The following is a 19,253-nucleotide window of genomic DNA, read 5'->3' on the forward strand; positions in this document are numbered from 1 at the left end:
TGTTCAAGTTGCCATGGAGTCAGTCCTTTTAGTCATGTATTTATTCTGTCCTGAATGCCACACATTTGAAAAGGAATACAGGTTGCCTTAGCCATGACCAAGCATCTAATTTCCCATATGATGCTGACTTGGGTGTAATTTATAACTTCTTAGATATTTTTGAGCTTTTAGATGCAGAAGATTACATATCTGTTGCTGAAGAAATGCCTTCACTGTTCCAATGCTCCAAAGAATATCGGCAATAGAAAGGGAACTATTTTTATTCCTGCTCTGTAACAGGTATTGAGAAATCATGTAGTACTTAAAGGACTGGACTAAATCTAACCGTGTACAAGTTTGCAAAGGTAGGAATGTCTTCAGAAAGGTTATGATACAATAAAGTTGCTTTTGTTTCCGTCCCTGAGGTGATCCTCAGGTTTTCAATATTTCAGACTTAATAATCAATCTTAATGTTCCTCTGTGTAATTATATTCAGTTTCCCCTGAAACTTATAATGAAATAAGACTGCCATCTCTTTTTCACCTTATATGGATTTCTGCTTCCCCTGACAGGTCTGTTTCTGTTTAAGGTACAAAGCAATTTTCTGCAATGCATTGAAGTAGTGAAGGAATATGTGCTAATATTGCTTAGTCCAGTAGTTGTAAGTAGCAGTTTCCCTGAGTAAACAGTACGAAACTTAGGAATATGATGAACCACGATGGTTTATTAGTGCAGATGGGTTTGACCCAACTTCACACGTGTTTTCTGTACAGTATCAGTATCCACAAGCAGGTACTATAGAATGCACTGAGACTGATGAACATGGTTTAAAATCAAGCTTTTCAGACTACAAAGTCCATAACACCAAGCTCTGAGTGAGTCTCAGTCAGGTCCCATATTTCCATTCTCACATGCATCAATGTCTTGCTGCTCAGTGCCAGGAAAAGATCAACGTAAGCCAGAAGGACAAGATTTTGGCTAGAAAAACCTTTGCTAGAGAGGAGGAAAAACTTCCTCTCCAGGCAGCTTCCAAATTTACATAGAGCTCAAATAGCCCTGGGAGAAGCTTAACTTTTGGCCTCCAGGAAGTTCAGTGGACTTGTTCAGTTAGGTGCTTTCAGCTTCTTATTGTAGGAATATCTGTTTTTTTCCAGTCTGGCACTTTGTGTTACTGTAATACTGTTTAGGATGATCTTGATATACCTTTGAAAATGTTGAGGGTAGAAATAAGCAAAATGAAGTTATTTTCATGTATGGACAGAAACTCGGGTTGGCATTTTAGAGGTAAGACGTAAGAAGTCTGAACTCAAGCTAAACAAAACAAAAAGTGTATCCAAGTGACCGATAAATATTTATGACTTCCTACATTTGGTCATGATCACTACTTCGTCTCCAGAAGTGTCTTAGCTCAGGTTTTTAGAGCAGAAGTATCTTTCCTGGTCTAGTGGACCATATAGGACACAGTTAAGTGACCTCGCATCACTGTCTCTTAATACAAGGTGGAGAAAAACATTGCAGGTACTGGAAATGTATCACAGCTAGATTTTATTTTTAAGGGTCACTAGTTAACTCCAGCACTAGTCACTTGATTATATAGCCTCAAGAAAAAGAAAAAAAAGCCCCAATCCAACAATTTGTTTCATGCTGTGTGTTTATAACTTCAGATTTCAGGCTTTCCCATCATCAATCAGTTGGCTAAGTGTAACGCACAAGAGGAGTATGCTAAACTTTTCAGCTATTCTCAGACCCATTTGACATTGACCATCTAACAGACTAACTGGTTTCTAGTTTCATACAGTGGCAAATCCTATATTTGTGTGAGTTTAAATTTTTAACTACTCAATGAGAGTAGCAGCTTGTTACTTATTTTAAGATTTTTATGTGAAGCTAGCACTGGTTAAAGGTATTGATTTGTTGTTTACAAGTTATTGTTCTTTGTTTTTTTTTCTTTTTGTACCTGGGCATGTGTACTTCTGGGAAATGACTGCAAACTTCTTTGTGATATTCAATCATATGTGTTAATAATGACTTAGGAAGGTCTCTGCAGGAAAGACAGTTCTATTCTGATTTCCTCTCTTCCTGCTTGGAGCATTGGCAGAGAAAACAGCTGTATTGGAGTGGCTTCAGTGATGTTGCCTTGTGAGAACTGAAACAAGACCACTCAGTTCAAACCAGTTTGAACCTAACATCAAAGCTTGTAATGAAAATTCCAGTAAGAGATCACTTTTTTTCTCTTCTTGACTTCACAGAAAAGAAGAGCAGCAAAAAGGCAGAAAGTGCACAGGCTGTCAAGTTAAACAAGACTTTTGCACCCATCTTCCTTAAAGGCCTGACTGACCTCAAGGTAATGGATGGAAGTCAAGTGATAATGACTGTGGAGGTATCAGGTACGTAGACATAGAACAGGATTATATAAATACCTTCAGTCCTGCTGCACTTTTTGACATTCTCCTCTTCTAGCAGGTGCCTTTGTATTTGAAATAATATTTCAAGGAACTAGTTTTTAAAAAGTGAAAACTAGGATTGTTCTTCAGGGTGCATGAACATTGTTTGGTGTTTGGCTGAGGGAGCTGGGCTTGTTCAGCCTGGAGAAGAGGAGGCTCAGGGGTGACCTTATCGCTCTCTACAGGTACCTCAAGGGAGGCTGTAGCGAGGTGGGGGTTGGTCTGTTCTCCCACGTGCCTGGTGACAGGACGAGGGGGAATGGGCTTAAGTTGCGCCAGGGGAGTTTTAGGTTAGATGTTAGGAAGAACTTCTTTACTGAAAGGGTTGTTAGGCATTGGAACAGGCTGTCCAGGGAAGTGGTGGAGTAACCATCCCTGGAAGTCTTCAAAAGACGTTTAGATGTGGAGCTTAGGGATATGGTTTAATGGGGACTGCTAGCGTTAGGTCAGAGGTTGGACTCGATGATCTTGAGGTCTCTTCCAACCTAGAAATTCTGTGATTCTGTGATTCTGTGATTCTGTAATATGTTCAGACCTGTACAAGTGTTTCTTTACTGGAATAATCATCAGGTCGTTATCAAGTCCTGATGAACTAAAACTAAATCTCAGAGGACTTGTAATAGCCTTTGTTTTGAACAGGGCAAGACCGAATTCCTGTCAGCTGAGGTAGGATTAGCACTGCAGGAGAGAGCAGTCCTGGTATGAACTTTGATAATAGAAACCCTTGTCAGCTACCTTAGTGGTAACTAGAAATCATTTCCCCTCCCTATTGTATACATGCTTCCGTTATTCATTTGCATTTTAACTCTAATAAGACAGAACTGTTCTACATTGCACAGCATCAGCAGAGTTAGTGAAATTCCCGAAAGTTTTGAAGATGCCATTGCAGACAGGTGGCAGACAACAGCCAAACTTGGTCATCTTATTTATTTTTTTTGTTTTGTTGGTTGTGTTTTGTTGTTGTTTTTTTGTGTGTATGTCCCTAATTTTCGTTCTTTGCTATTTTTCAGCTAACCCACCTCCTGAAATTATCTGGCTGCACAATGGGAAAGAAATCCAGGAGACAGAAGATTTCCATTTTGAGAAGAAAGGCAATGAGTACAGTCTGTACATCCAGGAAGTATTTCCTGAAGACACAGGCAAATATACCTGTGAAGCCTGGAATGAATTAGGAGAAACTCAAACGCAGGCTACATTGACAGTACAAGGTATAATGTTCTTCTCCACCTTAGGAAATGCAAAAAGGAAATAATTCTAATGTGCTGGAGGAGTGTCTATTTAAAGTAGATGAGTGTTTATAAGGTTTGTTGTGAAGGATACTAGGAGTTTTCAGTCTCCACATCTGAATTAAAAAGGATATTGAGCAGAAGCAACTTTAAAAAAATGATTTCACTCTGGAACATTATGTTACTATTTCAAAAATGCATTCCTGAGTCCTATTCCTAGGGACAGTGCAAAACTTCTGCTAAATGCAGCTTCAGATTATAATTATGAGGCTTACTTAGCTATGGAATTAATGTAAACCATTTAATGATGTTTTTCTTTCTAATTAAAGCACTGACTATTTGGAAAAGCTGTCTAGGAGCCAGGTATTTTAACATTAGTGGGCGAGGAACACATGATTTCTGCAATTTGAGAACTGCATGCAGAAAATTTGGCTTTGAATCTCCATGTATGATGTAAATCCCACAGTAAACACTGAAGCACCTCCAAACTTACCTTGACTTGTGTATTCACTACCTTCATGACACTAGACTTTGTCTAATCTTGCTGTAAGCCAACTATTTTCCCATAGCCATTACTACAAATAATTGGAGATTGATAGGAAGCTCTCATTATTTTTAGCATCAAGGATCTTAACCCCAGGATTTCAGCAAGCTGTGCCTTGAGGGGAGGGTCTGTAGTCTGTTGTCATTGTCTACTCTGAATTCAGACCTGTCCTGAGGTCTAGCCTTAGAGTCAGTGTTATATCTTAAATGCAATTTTATGTAATTCCTAATGATTTATTACATGATCTCTGAACTAAACAGCAGTCAAAGTAATGTTAGTTGCCCTTAAAGCTATTCGTACCCGTATTCTCTATGGACAAATGTTCAAGATTCCTTTTAGGGCAACTTTAAAGTCCCTTTGTTTTGCCCTTAATACAAGTTTGGATTGAGCCAGTAAAGTGCCAAGTAAATGATTAATTTTAGTACTAACACAAGTGACTTCCAAAATTAAAGCCTGGTTTATTTTCAGATTAAAAACTTACACCCTGTATGTTCAAAACAACTTTGTTTTTCTTTTTTTGCTTCACCTGAAATTAATTTCAAGCTTGGCATTTTCTCCTGATTGTAAATTCTGTTTGTAAACTACAGAACCTCAGGATGGTATTCAGCCCTGGTTCATTAGCAAACCAAGATCAGTGACGGCAGCTCCTGGGCAAAATGTCCTTATATCCTGTGCCATTGCTGGAGATCCTTTCCCCACCGTTCACTGGTTTAAAGATGGGCAAGAAATATTGCCAGGAAAAGGGAGTGAAATCCTGCAAAATGAAGATATCTTCACACTGATTTTGAGGAATGTGCAGTCTCGACATGCAGGGCAATATGAAATTCAGCTCAGGTATGTTTGCTGTGAAGTTTATTCCATTGGAGCAATTAGTTATATTTACCCTCAAGCTGAAGTTCCCACCTGAACAAGAGTATTCACTTCTATCTGCACAAAACAGTAGAGTACTAGAGGAACTAAATATTTTGGAGGGATGATAAGATGTAATCAAACTACAAGAGGAAACACAAGAGAGGACAAAACAGTATACAGTTTCTCTGGGGATCTTGAAAAACAAAGCTCTGTAGTATCACTATGGGAAGTGATTTGAGTTTCTAGCAAGGGAAAACACAAACAACATCTTGATTTTACAGTTCTTGTTTATCATTTTTAGCATTTCTCTGAATATTTGTAAGGATGTCTGCTTTCCATGAAACAGCCTGAGCAGGAAGGGCCATTCCACATGATCATATGGTTTATAATTTAAGAGGAGAGAGTACTCCCCTGCCATTTTGGAAATGTTTGAATTTTATACAGAAACTGGAGTCTCCTTTTTCTGTCATATCTTTGAAATGAGGCACCTTCATGCTTTGAGCATCTTGCCATCCTAGAAAATTTGGAAGAGTTGTTTTAAAATTTATTTTATTTATTTATTTTCTGGTAAAATAGTAGTCCTTTAAATCAAACATCGGATTTGCTACTGCTTTCTTTCTAGAAGGTGCTGTCATGTTTTTCTATTTCTAATGGTGAAGGTTGGACTTAACAATGTAATTCCTGTGAGGCCTTAGAAAACCAAATGTACAACTTTAAAATGATGTTATCATTCTCTGCTATTTCTTGTGCATAGGTATATCGCCTTACTTGACTAATATTCATAACCTTTTATATTAAAATTTATCTGACCATCATGGACAATTGAATCTATTACCCTGGAAGAAAATTATCTGCTCTGCTCCACATGTTACTTTTTTAGGCCTTGCTGGATTGTCCAGTAGACAGTTTATCCAGATACCACCCAATATCACAAAACATTACTGTTGCAGTTCCTCATCACTTGCACTTGCCCTGTTTTATTCTGGTTTGTCTTTTTTTTTTTTTTTTTTTAGCAATTAAAAAGTTATCTTTGCTTCATATCCTTTAGTATAAAATTTGAAAACTGAGTTGTATTTTATTTTCTTGTAAATAAATTAATCTCATCTTCCTAACCTAAGGGAGGGGTAATGTATTTAAACCATTTAGCCCCTAAACATTGAGTTTGATTTTGTATAATTATTGTTTATTTTCCAACTAGTGTCAGAAACGGAATAAAATTATTGTCAAAATGATGGACATGTTACTGCATACATATCTAGTCCTAAGGTATGCTTCCATAGGCTACTACAGGCAGCCACAAAGTAGCCTCTGTATATTTTGGTATTGTTAGTTGGACAAGATAATCACTTTTCACCAGAACAGGGAGTTTTAGAAAAGTATAGCTGTTTTAATTTCAAGTCTTATTACTAACTCTTATGTAGGTAAAGCGATATGCAACATGACCTTTTTGCAAATAATCTCTTTAGTAGATTTAGACCCTTTCTACTATTTGTAATAACTTGTGAACAGACTCGTTACAGAAGAAGTGGCTTGTTCACAATAAGCTAAGGTGGTCAAGGGCATGTATAATACTGATTTGTGAAGGTTATGTCTACATACATCCTTGCATCTAAGAAAAGTCTCTTTGGAGATCAGTAGTGTTTCTAATACTCAGTATGGGATTAGCACTGGCGGGACTAGAAAAGATGGTTCAATTGCATTAAGGTTTCTAACCTTGCTAACAGGACAGGGCAAGCCAAACTGTGAGTGTCACTACCTTCTACTTCTATGTATGTTGGTGGTTTCACTTAAACTGAAAGAGGATGAGGTATTTCATCAAAACTTCATAGACGAAGGAGGAAAAAGAAAGAGATGAACAAAAAAGTGCCAAGAAAGCTTTGTGTAGGACTTTGATGTGGCTGTCTTGAACAAGGTTGACAATGATTCAGTGTAGCTGATGATTACCCTGGCCAAATTCATCAATGAAGACACTTGTCAAAGTGGAGAGAATGTTATGACTGTACAATAGAACAGGCAGTATGCTTAGATAAGAAATTATTCCATAAAATTATTGGAGGAGAATTTTTTGGGGGTGGGAAGAAGTAAAGCAGTAGCTAGAAGAAAACACAGCTGATTACATGCTAGTTTCAGTTATTCCATAAGCCCTTTATGAGATAGATAGCAGGGGATCCCACAAAGATCTGTGCATTCATGCTGTCTTTTTCTAATCCATAATGACCAAAGCTGTGTTGGAATTAGAGCCAGGAGAATGCTGATACCTCTTTTTACCCTGCTCTCATTTGTAAAAATTCTGCTACAGTTCAGGGAACAGAAAGCCATATGTTTTTAGGCAATTGCTTATTGCTTATGAATAACAGAGAAGTAACTGCCTCAGGAATATTCCAGGAGCCAAATGTCAGCTGTATAATTTCATGTTTGCAGCAGAGCTAAAATAATTTTCAGCAGCACATAATCTTGTCTAAATAGCTGTTGAACTGCTTGCATTTGTCTTGAATACTTGATTGAGAATAGTTTATATATTCAGGAGCAGTCTTAACAGTACCTGAGAGTAGGAGAGCTGCGTTTAGTGTCTTTCTCTCAAAAACTCCTACAAAGTCCATTAAAAATATGGAATAACCAAGAAACCACAAGTCAATTCAGAGAAGAATTTATACAGAAGTTAACAATACACAGTGGGATATTTTTAAACATAATCATTTTCTCTTCAGATGAAATGTGCAGCTCCTTTCATGTATTAATTTTAGAAGCATGTTGCATAGCTGCTTTCAGGGAGTCATTCCTTCTTCAACTCCCTTACTTAGTCTGGGCATAGTTTCATACCAGTGTTAATTGTTTTCCAATTTGTTTTCTCCATTATTCTTAAGTCCTAAATGCTGTCCTAGTGTCTCCACATCTTTTGTGTTGGCTTCTCACAAACTAAAACTCTGGTTTCTACAAGTTGGGTGTGATAAAGGATTTTCCTAGTTAGTTCTTTTTTCATCAGAGTGAACTGACAAGGGTGTGTGGCCCAGCATTATCCCAGTGTGATCCATCAGTGACTGCTGGTTGGCTTTCTCTCTTTCCCTCCCTCAGCATCATTTAGGATATGTTCTTGCTTTGTCTTTTGCTGTATAGCAAACTGCTAAGTCTGACTTCCAAGAGGGCTGTCATTTTAGCTGCTCCTGGTCCTTGTTTTAAACCTACACAGACCTCTTATTCCTATACATTTAAATTTTTCATTTCAACTCTCTTAATAATGTTTCATTGAGCCTGTTATTGCTCAGACCTCCAGAAATGGTGTTGCATTTAAAAAAAAAAAAAAAGTTTCATGCCTGCCAAATGCCTGTCATACAGTTGAAGGACAAGAAATTGGTCAGAGTCTCCATGAAACCATCACAATTGAAATGGGAAATAGCAATCTGTTTTTATGCAGAAAACCACTGAAATCTTTTTCTCTTCCTGTCCACTGCATCCTTCTAATGATGCTAGCATCAGTATCCTTTTGTCCCGGTGTGTTTTTCCCATGTTCTTTCAGTCAGTGTGTACGTTGTAAGTACAAAGATAAGCAAAGAAAATGGAGTACTGGACTGCGACTGAGGTTGTTGAACAAAACCTTCATCTTCATAATGGCACAGGCAACACTAGAGATTTCAGAAATCCCCCTGCAGTTCCTTAAATAAATCATCTGCCTTGTTAACCTTTGTCTTCTCTGAAGCTGAGTATTTCTCTTCTCCTCATCTATCACTTTCCATAAAAGCTTGATTAATGTTGATTAACCTTATTTAGAGATTTTGATAATGTGAATAAAATCAGAGGTAAACATTCATCCTATAAATCACTGGTGCCTCAAATACTCTGCATTTCAAGTTATATAAAATGTAGTTGTCAGATTACATTCCATTACGCCACAGTAAATATGGCTCTGTCTTTGTGTAAAATACTGTTTACAAACCTTGTTATCAATACATTGTCTATTTTTAGAAAAAGAAACCATGACCTATTCCCATTCTATTCTCCTTCTCAATACCCTAAAATGCAAATAAAATGAGTAATTTTTTCCAAGCCCTAAAGTGAGGCAAGTCAGTGGATCCTCTTTGAAGTCAATAGATCTGGTCTGTGTTATGTCAGCTAAATTGGTGAGCCAGTAGATTAGTTGTGTTCTTTGGGGTGAAAGCTTCCTGGAACTTGTGTGTTTGTTTCTTTTGGGGCTTTCTACCTCTTTAACTACAATACAATGAGATTTTGCAATACAAAGGTATTGCAAAATCTCATTCAGAGGCTTTACAGTTACCTGAAAATACCAGCTATAGCTAGGGACCAAATAATTTACTATTCTCTGTTCGTTCTCAAAAAATATAATTTACTTTGCAATACTTGTTTCACACTTCATAGGTTAGTAGGAATTTTCAGTGTGTCCTCACGTTGTAGTTAACAGTGCATACCTTTTTTTCCTCTTCCTCTGGAGAGTGACTCCTAGGGACACACAGACAGTAAGTCTCATCTAAGGTTCAGTGGAAGTATTTGAGTAGATTCTGCCAAGAAACTAGTATTTCAAGATACTTTGAACATAAAAGCCGTTCCAGGAAAACTGATCCCACAATAGGAGATGGAGCTATTTTTAAGATTGCTTCAGGCCTTCCAGCTGAGGCTTTATTTGTGTGTTTTTGTCATTGTTATTGTTTGTTTGTTTGTTTGTTTTGCTTTGCTTTTGTTTGTTTTTTTTTTTTATTCCTTGACATTTTAAAGTTAAATCCTGTGCATGGGCATTATACAGAACAATCCTGCAAAATTCAACACTTTCAGACACATCTTTGTAACTACTAAGCATAACTTTTATTTATGTCTTACATTTTATTCCACAGTAACAGAGCCACTGAGATTTGTCTTTGACCAGGGGGTTGTTGATAAAATCCTAACACAGAGAACCTCATGATACAGAATATTGTTATTGCCAAGACTCAAAACAGCAGAGACCCGAAATACTTGCAGTAGTGCATGTATACCACAAAGTTCTATTTTTTTTTCTAACTGTCCCTATTTATCTTGCCTTGCCTAAATTCTGAAATTGCATAAATATTTACAAAGTTTCCAGAATTATTCTTGATTGAATTTAGCATCTAAATCATCCAATCCCTCTTAATTTTTCTTGGCTTGGTTCACTTTTTCCATCTTATGAAGGTGGGTCAATGCTAGTAACTTCACTTTTTTAGACTCTGCAACTGAATTCAGAAGACAAAATTATGTTGTCCCTTCTCCTAATACCAGTAACTAAACTCCCTCTGATTTCAATCAAAAGCAGGATTTGACCTGAGAAAGTTATGTTTTTGAACAGGGACATGATGAATAAGAGGCATACTCAAGGTTTATGTCCAGTGGTCTAGTTTTCAGCCATTCACTTGAATCAGAAACCTTAACTAAGATCAAAAAACTACCTTATGAATCATTTGTCTATCTAGGTACTTCTACTGTTGCCATAATTCGTATGTGTTTCCCAAGGTTTTAAAAATAGAGAGAACAAAATGCTCTCCTGCTTTCTTGCTCCCTCCTTTATTTTCCAAACCCTGTGAAAAAAATAACTTAGTTTAAAAAGGTCTCCCTTGCCTTCCTTATTTGTTTCTTTGTACATGCAAAGACTTTGCAGAGGGAAAGGTGCACTGCAGAAGTGGGTCCTGCAGAAATGCCATTATTCTTCACAGTTGTCAGGGTCACTTCAGTACCCCTAGATTCATCTCCTGGGAGAGTGCTGTCTCTGTTACTTTAACCTCTCCCACTGGTGACATAATTCTTGTGGGCAAATATTTTTGCCATACAGTCATGACAGAAGCTGAGCAGTGGTGCCTCCCTATCTGATGAATGCTATGAAATGTCTGTACTTCAGCTTGCATGGTCTCTTCTCCTTTGACAGCTTTGGATTGTTTTAAGTCCTTAAGAGAGAGTAGTTGGGCTCTAGGAGACTTATTGGAGGTATCTTAGAGTAAATGAGCATCCTGTTAATAGCCCAGCATTACTTAAGCAGTTTCAGAGTGCTTCCACTCATCTTAAAAGCTTCTGAGAATAAGGGTAAAGGAAAAAAATAAATCTTGAGTTTCAATATTTGCAAAAGGCAGCATTTTGAAATGAATCTGGACATTGTTTGAAGACAACACTGGTATCTTGCCATTATTCAGTGTCAATCAGTATGTTGGGAGGAAGTGACACATGCACTTCTTTCTATTTATCTTGCCTCCAAATGGAGGTCAAATATAAGAGGACGTAAGAATGGCAGATCTCCAGCATAGAACTGACTTAAATGCTCCCTGCACTGACTTGGCTCCTGTCTTGCCATTTGGACAGTTTCTGTTTGGTACTTGGATGTTCTCTAGCCTTTTGTATTGAAGGAAATTAGGGTTATGTCTTTGAGGGCTGTTCAAATGGATTGGCATCAATAGCAGTTTCTAGTGTACATAGTCTGCATTTCTGGGGGTACGAAATGTTGAAAGTATTTCTATGACTTCTTGTTGTTAAGGTCTTAAGGTCAAATAAGGTGTATTCCTACCAGCAAGTCCTTAACTTTTCAGTCCAGTAACTTTGGTCAGCCTCCGCGGTTTCTTCTTGGTTTTAAAGGCTTGATTTCACACTGTGCTGACCCATTGTTTAATTATCTAAAGCAACAGAAAACAAGGGAAATCCATCTGAAAAGGTGATGGCACTAACTGCTATTATAAAAGTATAATCTTTTGCTGCATTTGTGTTAATACCCTTGCATACTGTGTGACTCCATTGCAAGTTGCAAATGAGTCAAATTATAGCTTAGTCACCCAAACAGAACAATACCTAGGAATCCATTTCTCTGGGCTATTTAAAAACAAGCCAATCAATATGTGTATGGTAAATTAACAGAAAGGCACTCCCAAGTCCATGTTTTAAAATTCAGAGCAAAATAGGCTTAAAGGTGCTCTTATTTAACAAGAGTCTTTTGAAAGGTGATCAGAGTTGGGAAAAACTGCATCTCTTTCCTTCCTCCCCCAAGATCACAAGTCCTTTGCTATGTTCAAGACATGTTTTCAGTAACAAAAAATATTTTTGTTAATAAGAAAAATCATTTGGGAGTTTGCAGTCCATTTGTTAGTTTATATTGGGAAGAACAAAAGTGTTCTCATTATTGAAAAATATCTCCAGTCCTTAATCAATTTAAAGGAGTAGGTCTGTGTGTTTTTAATAGTATTTCAGAGAAACAGTGGCAACAATTACAGAGCTGCTGCCTTGGGGAGTTAAATTTTGGTTTTGGCATCTTCTGTGTTAAGTGGAGAAGAGCTGTTTGGGGCTAGAAGGATGATATATATCTGTGGGAGGGAGTGTGCGGTGGGGGTGGGGGGAGCGCTTTGATGAATTCTTTAATGGGAGCCCTTTTCAGAAGGCATCCATGGTATTCCTCTGCAAAAGGAAGAATAAGTACTCAGCACCATATATGGTGACACTTTTATGTTTTTTAATATAAACATGCACAGGCTGGAGCAATCCATGTAGATGGGATTTGCTGATTGGTTGGGCTGTGGGGGAGGGAAGGAAATGAGACCCTGCTTTTAATATCTTAACATTAGGAAACTTAAGAGCTTGGGCTTGAATAAATAAACAGTAGGAAGAGTTGGAAAGATTTTCAACTTTGCAAAATAGCCCCTTCCTCTGCCTCGATTTTCCAGCTTTTGTATTTGTTTTCCTTTAGCTTGTTTGTTTGCAGCTGTTTCATTCTGTAAATTGCTTTGATTTTTGTTCATAGAGTGTGTTGTTCCCAGTGTAGACAGTCACAAATCAGGAAAAGCTATTTGAGATAGCTTGGCTCCATGTATAAGGGGACCAGCTCCACTCAGTCAACCACCACAATGCCGCCCTGTTTTTGAGCTGTTTTATTGCACTACCCAGTCACTTAGCTCAGGTAAGTTACAATCTTGGAGGGAGCAACCTCTGCTTTTCTGATTTCACTTAAACATTTCAGGAACCAAGTTGGAGAATGCAGCTGCCAGGTGTCTCTGATGCTGCGAGAGAGTTCAGCTTCCAGAGCAGAAATGCTCAGAGAGTGAGTATTTTTCCCAGGGACTTGCATGGGTGGGTTCTATTTTTTGCTCCGTTAATTCCCTGCCCTTACAGACCCAGGCTGGCTGCTGTTCAATCTAATCCCCAAATGTGACCCAACAAATTGTTTTCATCATACAGGCTAAGCACATTGTACCAAGCCAGAGTAGAGAAGATCTTTTTTTGTTTGTGCCCTTATATGGATCCTGAAGTCATCATTGATGCAATAAACTAATGGAGTGTGCTCCTCTAATCAACCTCCCCTTCTATAAACACATTTTGTTCCTGCTCTGAGATTGTTCCCTGACATTTTTAAACCAGCCCCTTTCCTGGCTGTCTCTTTCTTTTCTTTTTCGGATCATAGTGGGAGGGAATCAGCCAGCTCTGGAGAGCGAAGAGATGGTGGAGATCATGGTACACTAACATTTGGTAGAACAAGTGGCTTCAGAAAGAGCAGCAGTGAAAACAGAGCAGCTGAGGAAGAGCAGGAAGACGTCCGGGGTGTGCTGAAGAGGCGAGTGGAAACTCGGGAACACACAGAGGAGAGCCTGAGGCAGCAGGAAGCTGAGCAGCTTGATTTCCGTGACATTTTAGGCAAGAAAGTCAGCACCAAAAGTTTTTCTGAGGAGGAACTGAAAGAAATCCCAGCCGAGCAAATGGACTTCCGAGCAAACCTGCAGCGGCAGGTCAAGCCCAAGACCTTGTCAGAAGAGGAAAGGAAAGTTCATGCTCCTCAACAGGTGGACTTCCGCTCTGTGCTGGCCAAGAAGGGCACCCCAAAAACCCCATTGCCAGAGAAGGTGCCACCTCCTAAACCAGCTGTCACAGATTTCAGATCTGTGTTGGGCGCAAAGAAAAAGCCACCTGCAGAGAATGGCAATGCTGGCACCCCAGCACCAAATGCCCGCACCAATTCTGAAGCCCAGAATGCCACCCCCAATTCTGAAGCCCCTGTTGCCAAACCAGCAGTGAAAAAAGAAGAAAAGAATGACAGGAACTGTGAACACGGGTGTGCCGTGGTGGATGGCGGAATAATTGGGAAAAAACCTGAAAACAAACCAGCAGCAAGCAAACCACCACCAAGCAAGCCAACACCAAGCAAAGGAACAGCACCCTCTTTTACAGAGAAGCTTCAGGATGCTAAAGTAGTAGATGGTGAAAAATTGGTCTTACAATGTCGGATTTCCTCAGATCCCCCTGCAGCTGTCACCTGGACTCTGGACAGCAAAGCCATCAAATCATCAAAGTCCATTGTCATCTCCCAAGAAGGTAAATCAATTGAATTACAAGCCAGCTGTGTGACACTGTTATATCTGACTCTTGATTAATAATATTAAGTTTGTTAAAGGTAATGCAATACTTTATTTAAGTCCTGTGCCAGTAACTGTTTCCAGATGCAACTTTCTTGTTATTTCAGTGGAGTACACAAGGAACAGTATGTTTGACATTTCTTGCAGATTCTCCTTTAACAGCCTGCAGATGTAATTTTCATAAAGTTGAACTTCTTGCGTTTTTAAATGCTGTTTACATTGCTGATGCTGTTTAAGGAGCTGGTACATGACGTTTATTTAAGCTGAACTTTAAGGATTTAGAACATGGAAAACAGAATAATATTATTGCTGGTTTACAAATTCTGATTTAATTCTTCTGTATGTTTAGTATTTCAGGTATTTTATTGCATTAAGAAACACAGAAGCAAAGAGGGGTAGTGTTACAGAAGGAAATTATTATAAGTTTAAATTACATGTTTAATATCAGAGTTCAGAATTGATTTATAGCCTATTTAGTGTCCTCCCACAGATGTTTTTGTTGTCCTTACAGACACTGAAGTACTTGTCCACCAATGGCATGATGACTTTTACCTAATTTCAAAACAGCATAGAGTTTGGTAAAAGTCCTCAGAAAGAGCATTTACTGTTGTCAAATTGAGTGTTCTTTCTTTATATTCCATATTCTGAGTAATCAAAATCCACTATATTAGTTTTGTATGAAATAATATTAGTATTGTATTTAACGTATATTTGCCTTGGGCAAAAAAAAATAGGAAGGATAATACAGAAGTCTTCCATACTTCATTTCATAAAAAACTGAAGGAATTATAGGGAGAATTACATTGTCCTACAGATTGTCAAGGTACGATTCTTACTCTGCATGTGAACTTTTTTTTTAAATACACAGAGCTCCACATTCTTAACTATGAATCATGCTTCATTTAATCTAGAGCATTTTCAGTGTTATTATATGAAAATCAAATGAACACACATGATGGTTGACCACAACCGGTGAATTCTTAAACAGTGATCCAAGCACTGAAACATGAGGATTCTTTAAAGTAGATGCAGTCAAAAACATCGCTTTCTTCAGACAGGAAAAGAAAATTACCTGGGTACTGTATGAAGGGGATAACAATGTAAGCAGATGGGGAGAGGGAAATGATAGCAGGTGCACTCTGTCTGGATAACTGTCATTTACAAGAGAAAAAGTTGAGAGGAGGAAATGCCATCCTTGTGAAAAGGACTGATGGGATCAGAAGGTAGGAAACTACAGTTTAATAAACATTACAGTAGACGAAGCCCATGTAGCAAGGTTTCATGAGTTTTCTTGGAGTTGCACAGAGTAAAAAGAAATTATGCACCTTAAAGTTTTGCTTGCCCTCTCAAAGTATGCTAGATAGAAAGCATCTCTATTTGACAGAAATAATCCAGTTCTGAGTTGTGGGGGAGCCTCCTAGAGTGCCAAAGCTTCAGTGATATGGTGCTGCAGAAAACTCTTTTCTGGACTAAAAGAAGCTGAGTAATTGACTGTTAACAATACCTGAACTCATATTTGCTTTATAAAATGGTACTGTGACTGCTCAAAGAGGCTGTAGAATTTCCCTCCTTGGAGGTATTCAAAAGCTGCCTGGACACGGTGCTGAGCAACCTGTTCTAGGTTGCTCTGCTTGAGTAGGGGGTTGGACCAGAAGACATCCAGAGGTCCCTCCCAACCTCTACCTTTCTGTGAAAGTCCAGTAGAGTTGTGTTTGTTGTACTGGAGTACAGTGACGTGATACTGATGCACATACATGTTCTGCCACCTGCCTGAGCAGGGTTATGTGACATGTCCCACTCAGGTTGCCTGGACTGGGTGACACTCCTGGATCATGGCACAGAGCTGGCATTTTGTCAGGATGTCCCACTGCAGTAGTGCTTTCCATTGAGGTAAAGAATGAAGGTCACCACTGGATGAGGAATCCATTGTTTCAGGATGTTGTTGTTTTTTCAGGGAGTGAAGTAACTGTCTTTATGTTTGAGTTTTACCTGCATTATTGCACTATTATCTTGCTTAGGTAATTGTTATTGCCTGTACTTAGAAGTTATGCTGTCTTTTGCACCTATTTGCAGAGTCTCTAAAAAGAAATACTACACAGGGAAGTAAATGCTATGGTTTTCTCCTTTAATGGAAAGAAACAGAAAGAAGGTTACAAGTATTTTTTATTAACCTTATTACATACCTTCTGGTACACTGAAGGGATGCATTGCACGATGGTCAGTTTAGTTTTTTTTCAGACAGTACCTGCTAGCTTTGACATTTGGAGAAGGACACATTGCTGCTCTTCTGCTGTGAGATGCTTTCATGACAGCTGTTAAGAAGTTAACTGCATATGCATGATTCTTAAAGTAATTTTCATTTTTCTCAGAAGTTGATTTTCTGTTTTCCCCTAATTAGGAGCATGTAACTAGTTGAAGTAACCAAGAGAGAAGAAGGAATAATTAGAGCTATAGACTAGAACAGAGAAATAACAAGTTCATGATGAGTATCAATAAATATTTCTTGATAGAGAAACTCTTCATATGGGTTAGTCTCACATAAAGTGTTTGGAGCAGCTCTGAACATAGACAGCAACTATATAACTGGATGCAGTGCTCAGTAGCCCAGTGCCAAAATCCCACATTCTGTATTTTGCCCAGAACACTGCAAAGGCAGCTTGGTCAGGCCCACAGGCATCATACCCTTCAGCAAAAGTGCCTTTGGCCAACCTTGGAGCAGCATTTAATGGGCTCTGCAGATAATCCCCTACAGTCATCTCAGCTGAAAGAAGGCTGAGTCTGGGGGAAGGAGAGAAGTTCAGAGCAAATGGACCTAGCTCACATTAATGGGCTTAGACCGTGCAGTCATTTTTTATTTATTCAGTATGATCTTACTCCTCTTGTGTTCAACACCACAATCCATGCTGAAAATGGCACTGTGTGTGTTGCTAGCTATTTCATCTGGTTCTGTGCTGCCATGAAGTTTCATGGTGACTACTGGCTCATATATTGAAAAAGCTATATGTACATTTTCCAGTGTTATCTCATGGATAAAGAATGGCTTACTTATGCTTAGTCAGCTGGATACTGGAAAATCTAGAGCAAGAGATCTCTATTTCCTTATTATAGTACAAGCCCATCTTGGTGTGGGCCAGTGGCCCACAAACTGTTCAATGTAAGTAACACATGAACCTTGGCAGAATGCCATGTATTTGTGTTTTGGAAATGAAATTAACCCTCTCGATCATCGCCAGAAAGCCAGAAGAAGAAGCGTTTTAGTGATCTGTTGGTGTCAAATATGTCGTGTATATAAAAGCATGAGATCTTGTTTCAGAAGCACATCCACTTGATAAAACAAGTAGCATATTTGTCCACTTCAAATTATACTTGTGCGTAACAAGTTCACTGGATAGGAGAGCTAACTTCTCCTTTTACGTACTAACTCACAGAAAGCAACTTTCCCTAGCATATTTTTCCTAGCTGATCCTAAGGCCCTTTACCTGTTAAAAACATCTTCTATTCATGTCCTCTGTGTTTGAAAAGGCTGACACTGCATTGATTGTCCAAAGCAGGTTAGCCATTATAGGGCAAGAGAAGGGGGATGTTAGCCACAGATCTTTGCCATCAGAAGCTCAAATTAAAACACCAGTTGGAATAATCATTGACTTTTAAGGTCTTCAGGGAATGAAAAAATACATCCTGCTCCAAAAAAGACTTTCATATTCAGGCACGCTATGTCATATTTTTGTAGTACTTAATCTAGGGTTTGCAATGTACTCAATATTCTTGGATAAAACTTAAATTAACAATTAGAAGTCAGAATCTAGCAGCGTTATACTGAATGTTACATTCACAACATGTCTAAGAATAATCTAATTTCTTACATTTTCCATTCCATTTATTAATACTGATTTATTTCCCTTCCAAATCATGAACATTGGTACTTGTTTCCCCATTTCTTTTAATAATTCCCCACATCGTATTCTGTAGGTTGATTGGTATATGTGATTTGTTGCTTAGAGTATCATTTTTATGACAAAGTGAGCTCTTACACCATTTTTCTTTTACAACTGGTAGGATTTTAGTAAGGGTTTGATTTTATTTTTCTTCTTTTAAACACTTATCAGAGTTGTTTATCCTGTTCGTGAGGGAAGGCACTAATGTGTTTTGGGGTGATTTTTTTTTTTTTTTCCTGTGAAATCTCAAAATAAAATGGAAGAGAGCCAAACACAAAGGAGCATACTCATAACTTAAAGCTTCATGCGTATATATGGGCAGGTTAGATGGTGTGTGGTTAAGAGGCAATTGTTTTCAATATGAGAGAATGCTCTTTTGTTTGAAGTTATGGGGGGCTTTTTGTTTGAAAAAAAAAAAGTTTAAGAAGGCTGTGGCAGACATTACAGTGGAGTTAGACATATAAGGATTGAGTAGAACAAACTTCCTCACACGGTGAACTCTGCAGAGCAGGAACCATTTTGTTTTAGATTTGTATAGTACTTGGCAGAGTACTGGCCTGTGCTAGTGTCCTAATGTAACACACTCTTGGATAGAAAAAACAGATAGAAAATTTTTGCATGGTTACAAAAACTATTCTAGAAGACACCCGTGAAAGGTATTTGGAAGCTGGCATTCATGCTAGACTGGAGAACTGAGATGAATAATGAATATAAGTACAAATTGGCAAATTTGCCATTTTGTTAAGCCACCTTGTTATGCTTTTTTGGGCTAGATTTAGTACTGCGTGACTATGTAGATTGAGGAGGAACTACTTAATACAGCCTTCAATGGCAGCAACAATGTAGGTTAGAAAATGCCCAGCTTGTATTGCTTTGTGTAAAACACATTTTTTTCTGTGTCTTGGCAGTCTGAAGAGTTGGTAATCCTGTTAGCA

The 19,253-nt window shown here is 38.3% G+C and overlaps 1 protein-coding gene across 4 annotated transcripts in view; it reads left to right on the forward strand.

The window, feature by feature from the left end:
• The window catches only part of MYLK (myosin light chain kinase), a 201,793-nt gene that overhangs the window by 114,384 nt on the left and 68,156 nt on the right, over positions 1-19,253 (forward strand). For all 4 annotated transcript variants that reach the window (XM_084524653.1, XM_084524650.1, XM_084524652.1 and 1 more), the window contains 5 exons: positions 2,229-2,366; positions 3,434-3,631; positions 4,781-5,027; positions 12,997-13,077; positions 13,438-14,342. In XM_084524653.1, coding sequence (XP_084380779.1) covers positions 2,229-2,366; positions 3,434-3,631; positions 4,781-5,027; positions 12,997-13,077; positions 13,438-14,342 — 1,569 coding nt within the window. The remainder of the gene's footprint in view (positions 1-2,228; positions 2,367-3,433; positions 3,632-4,780; positions 5,028-12,996; positions 13,078-13,437; positions 14,343-19,253) is intronic.

This window comes from Aythya ferina (genome assembly GCF_964211825.1).
Source record: "Aythya ferina genome assembly, chromosome: 6".
NCBI lineage: Eukaryota > Metazoa > Chordata > Aves > Anseriformes > Anatidae > Aythya > Aythya ferina.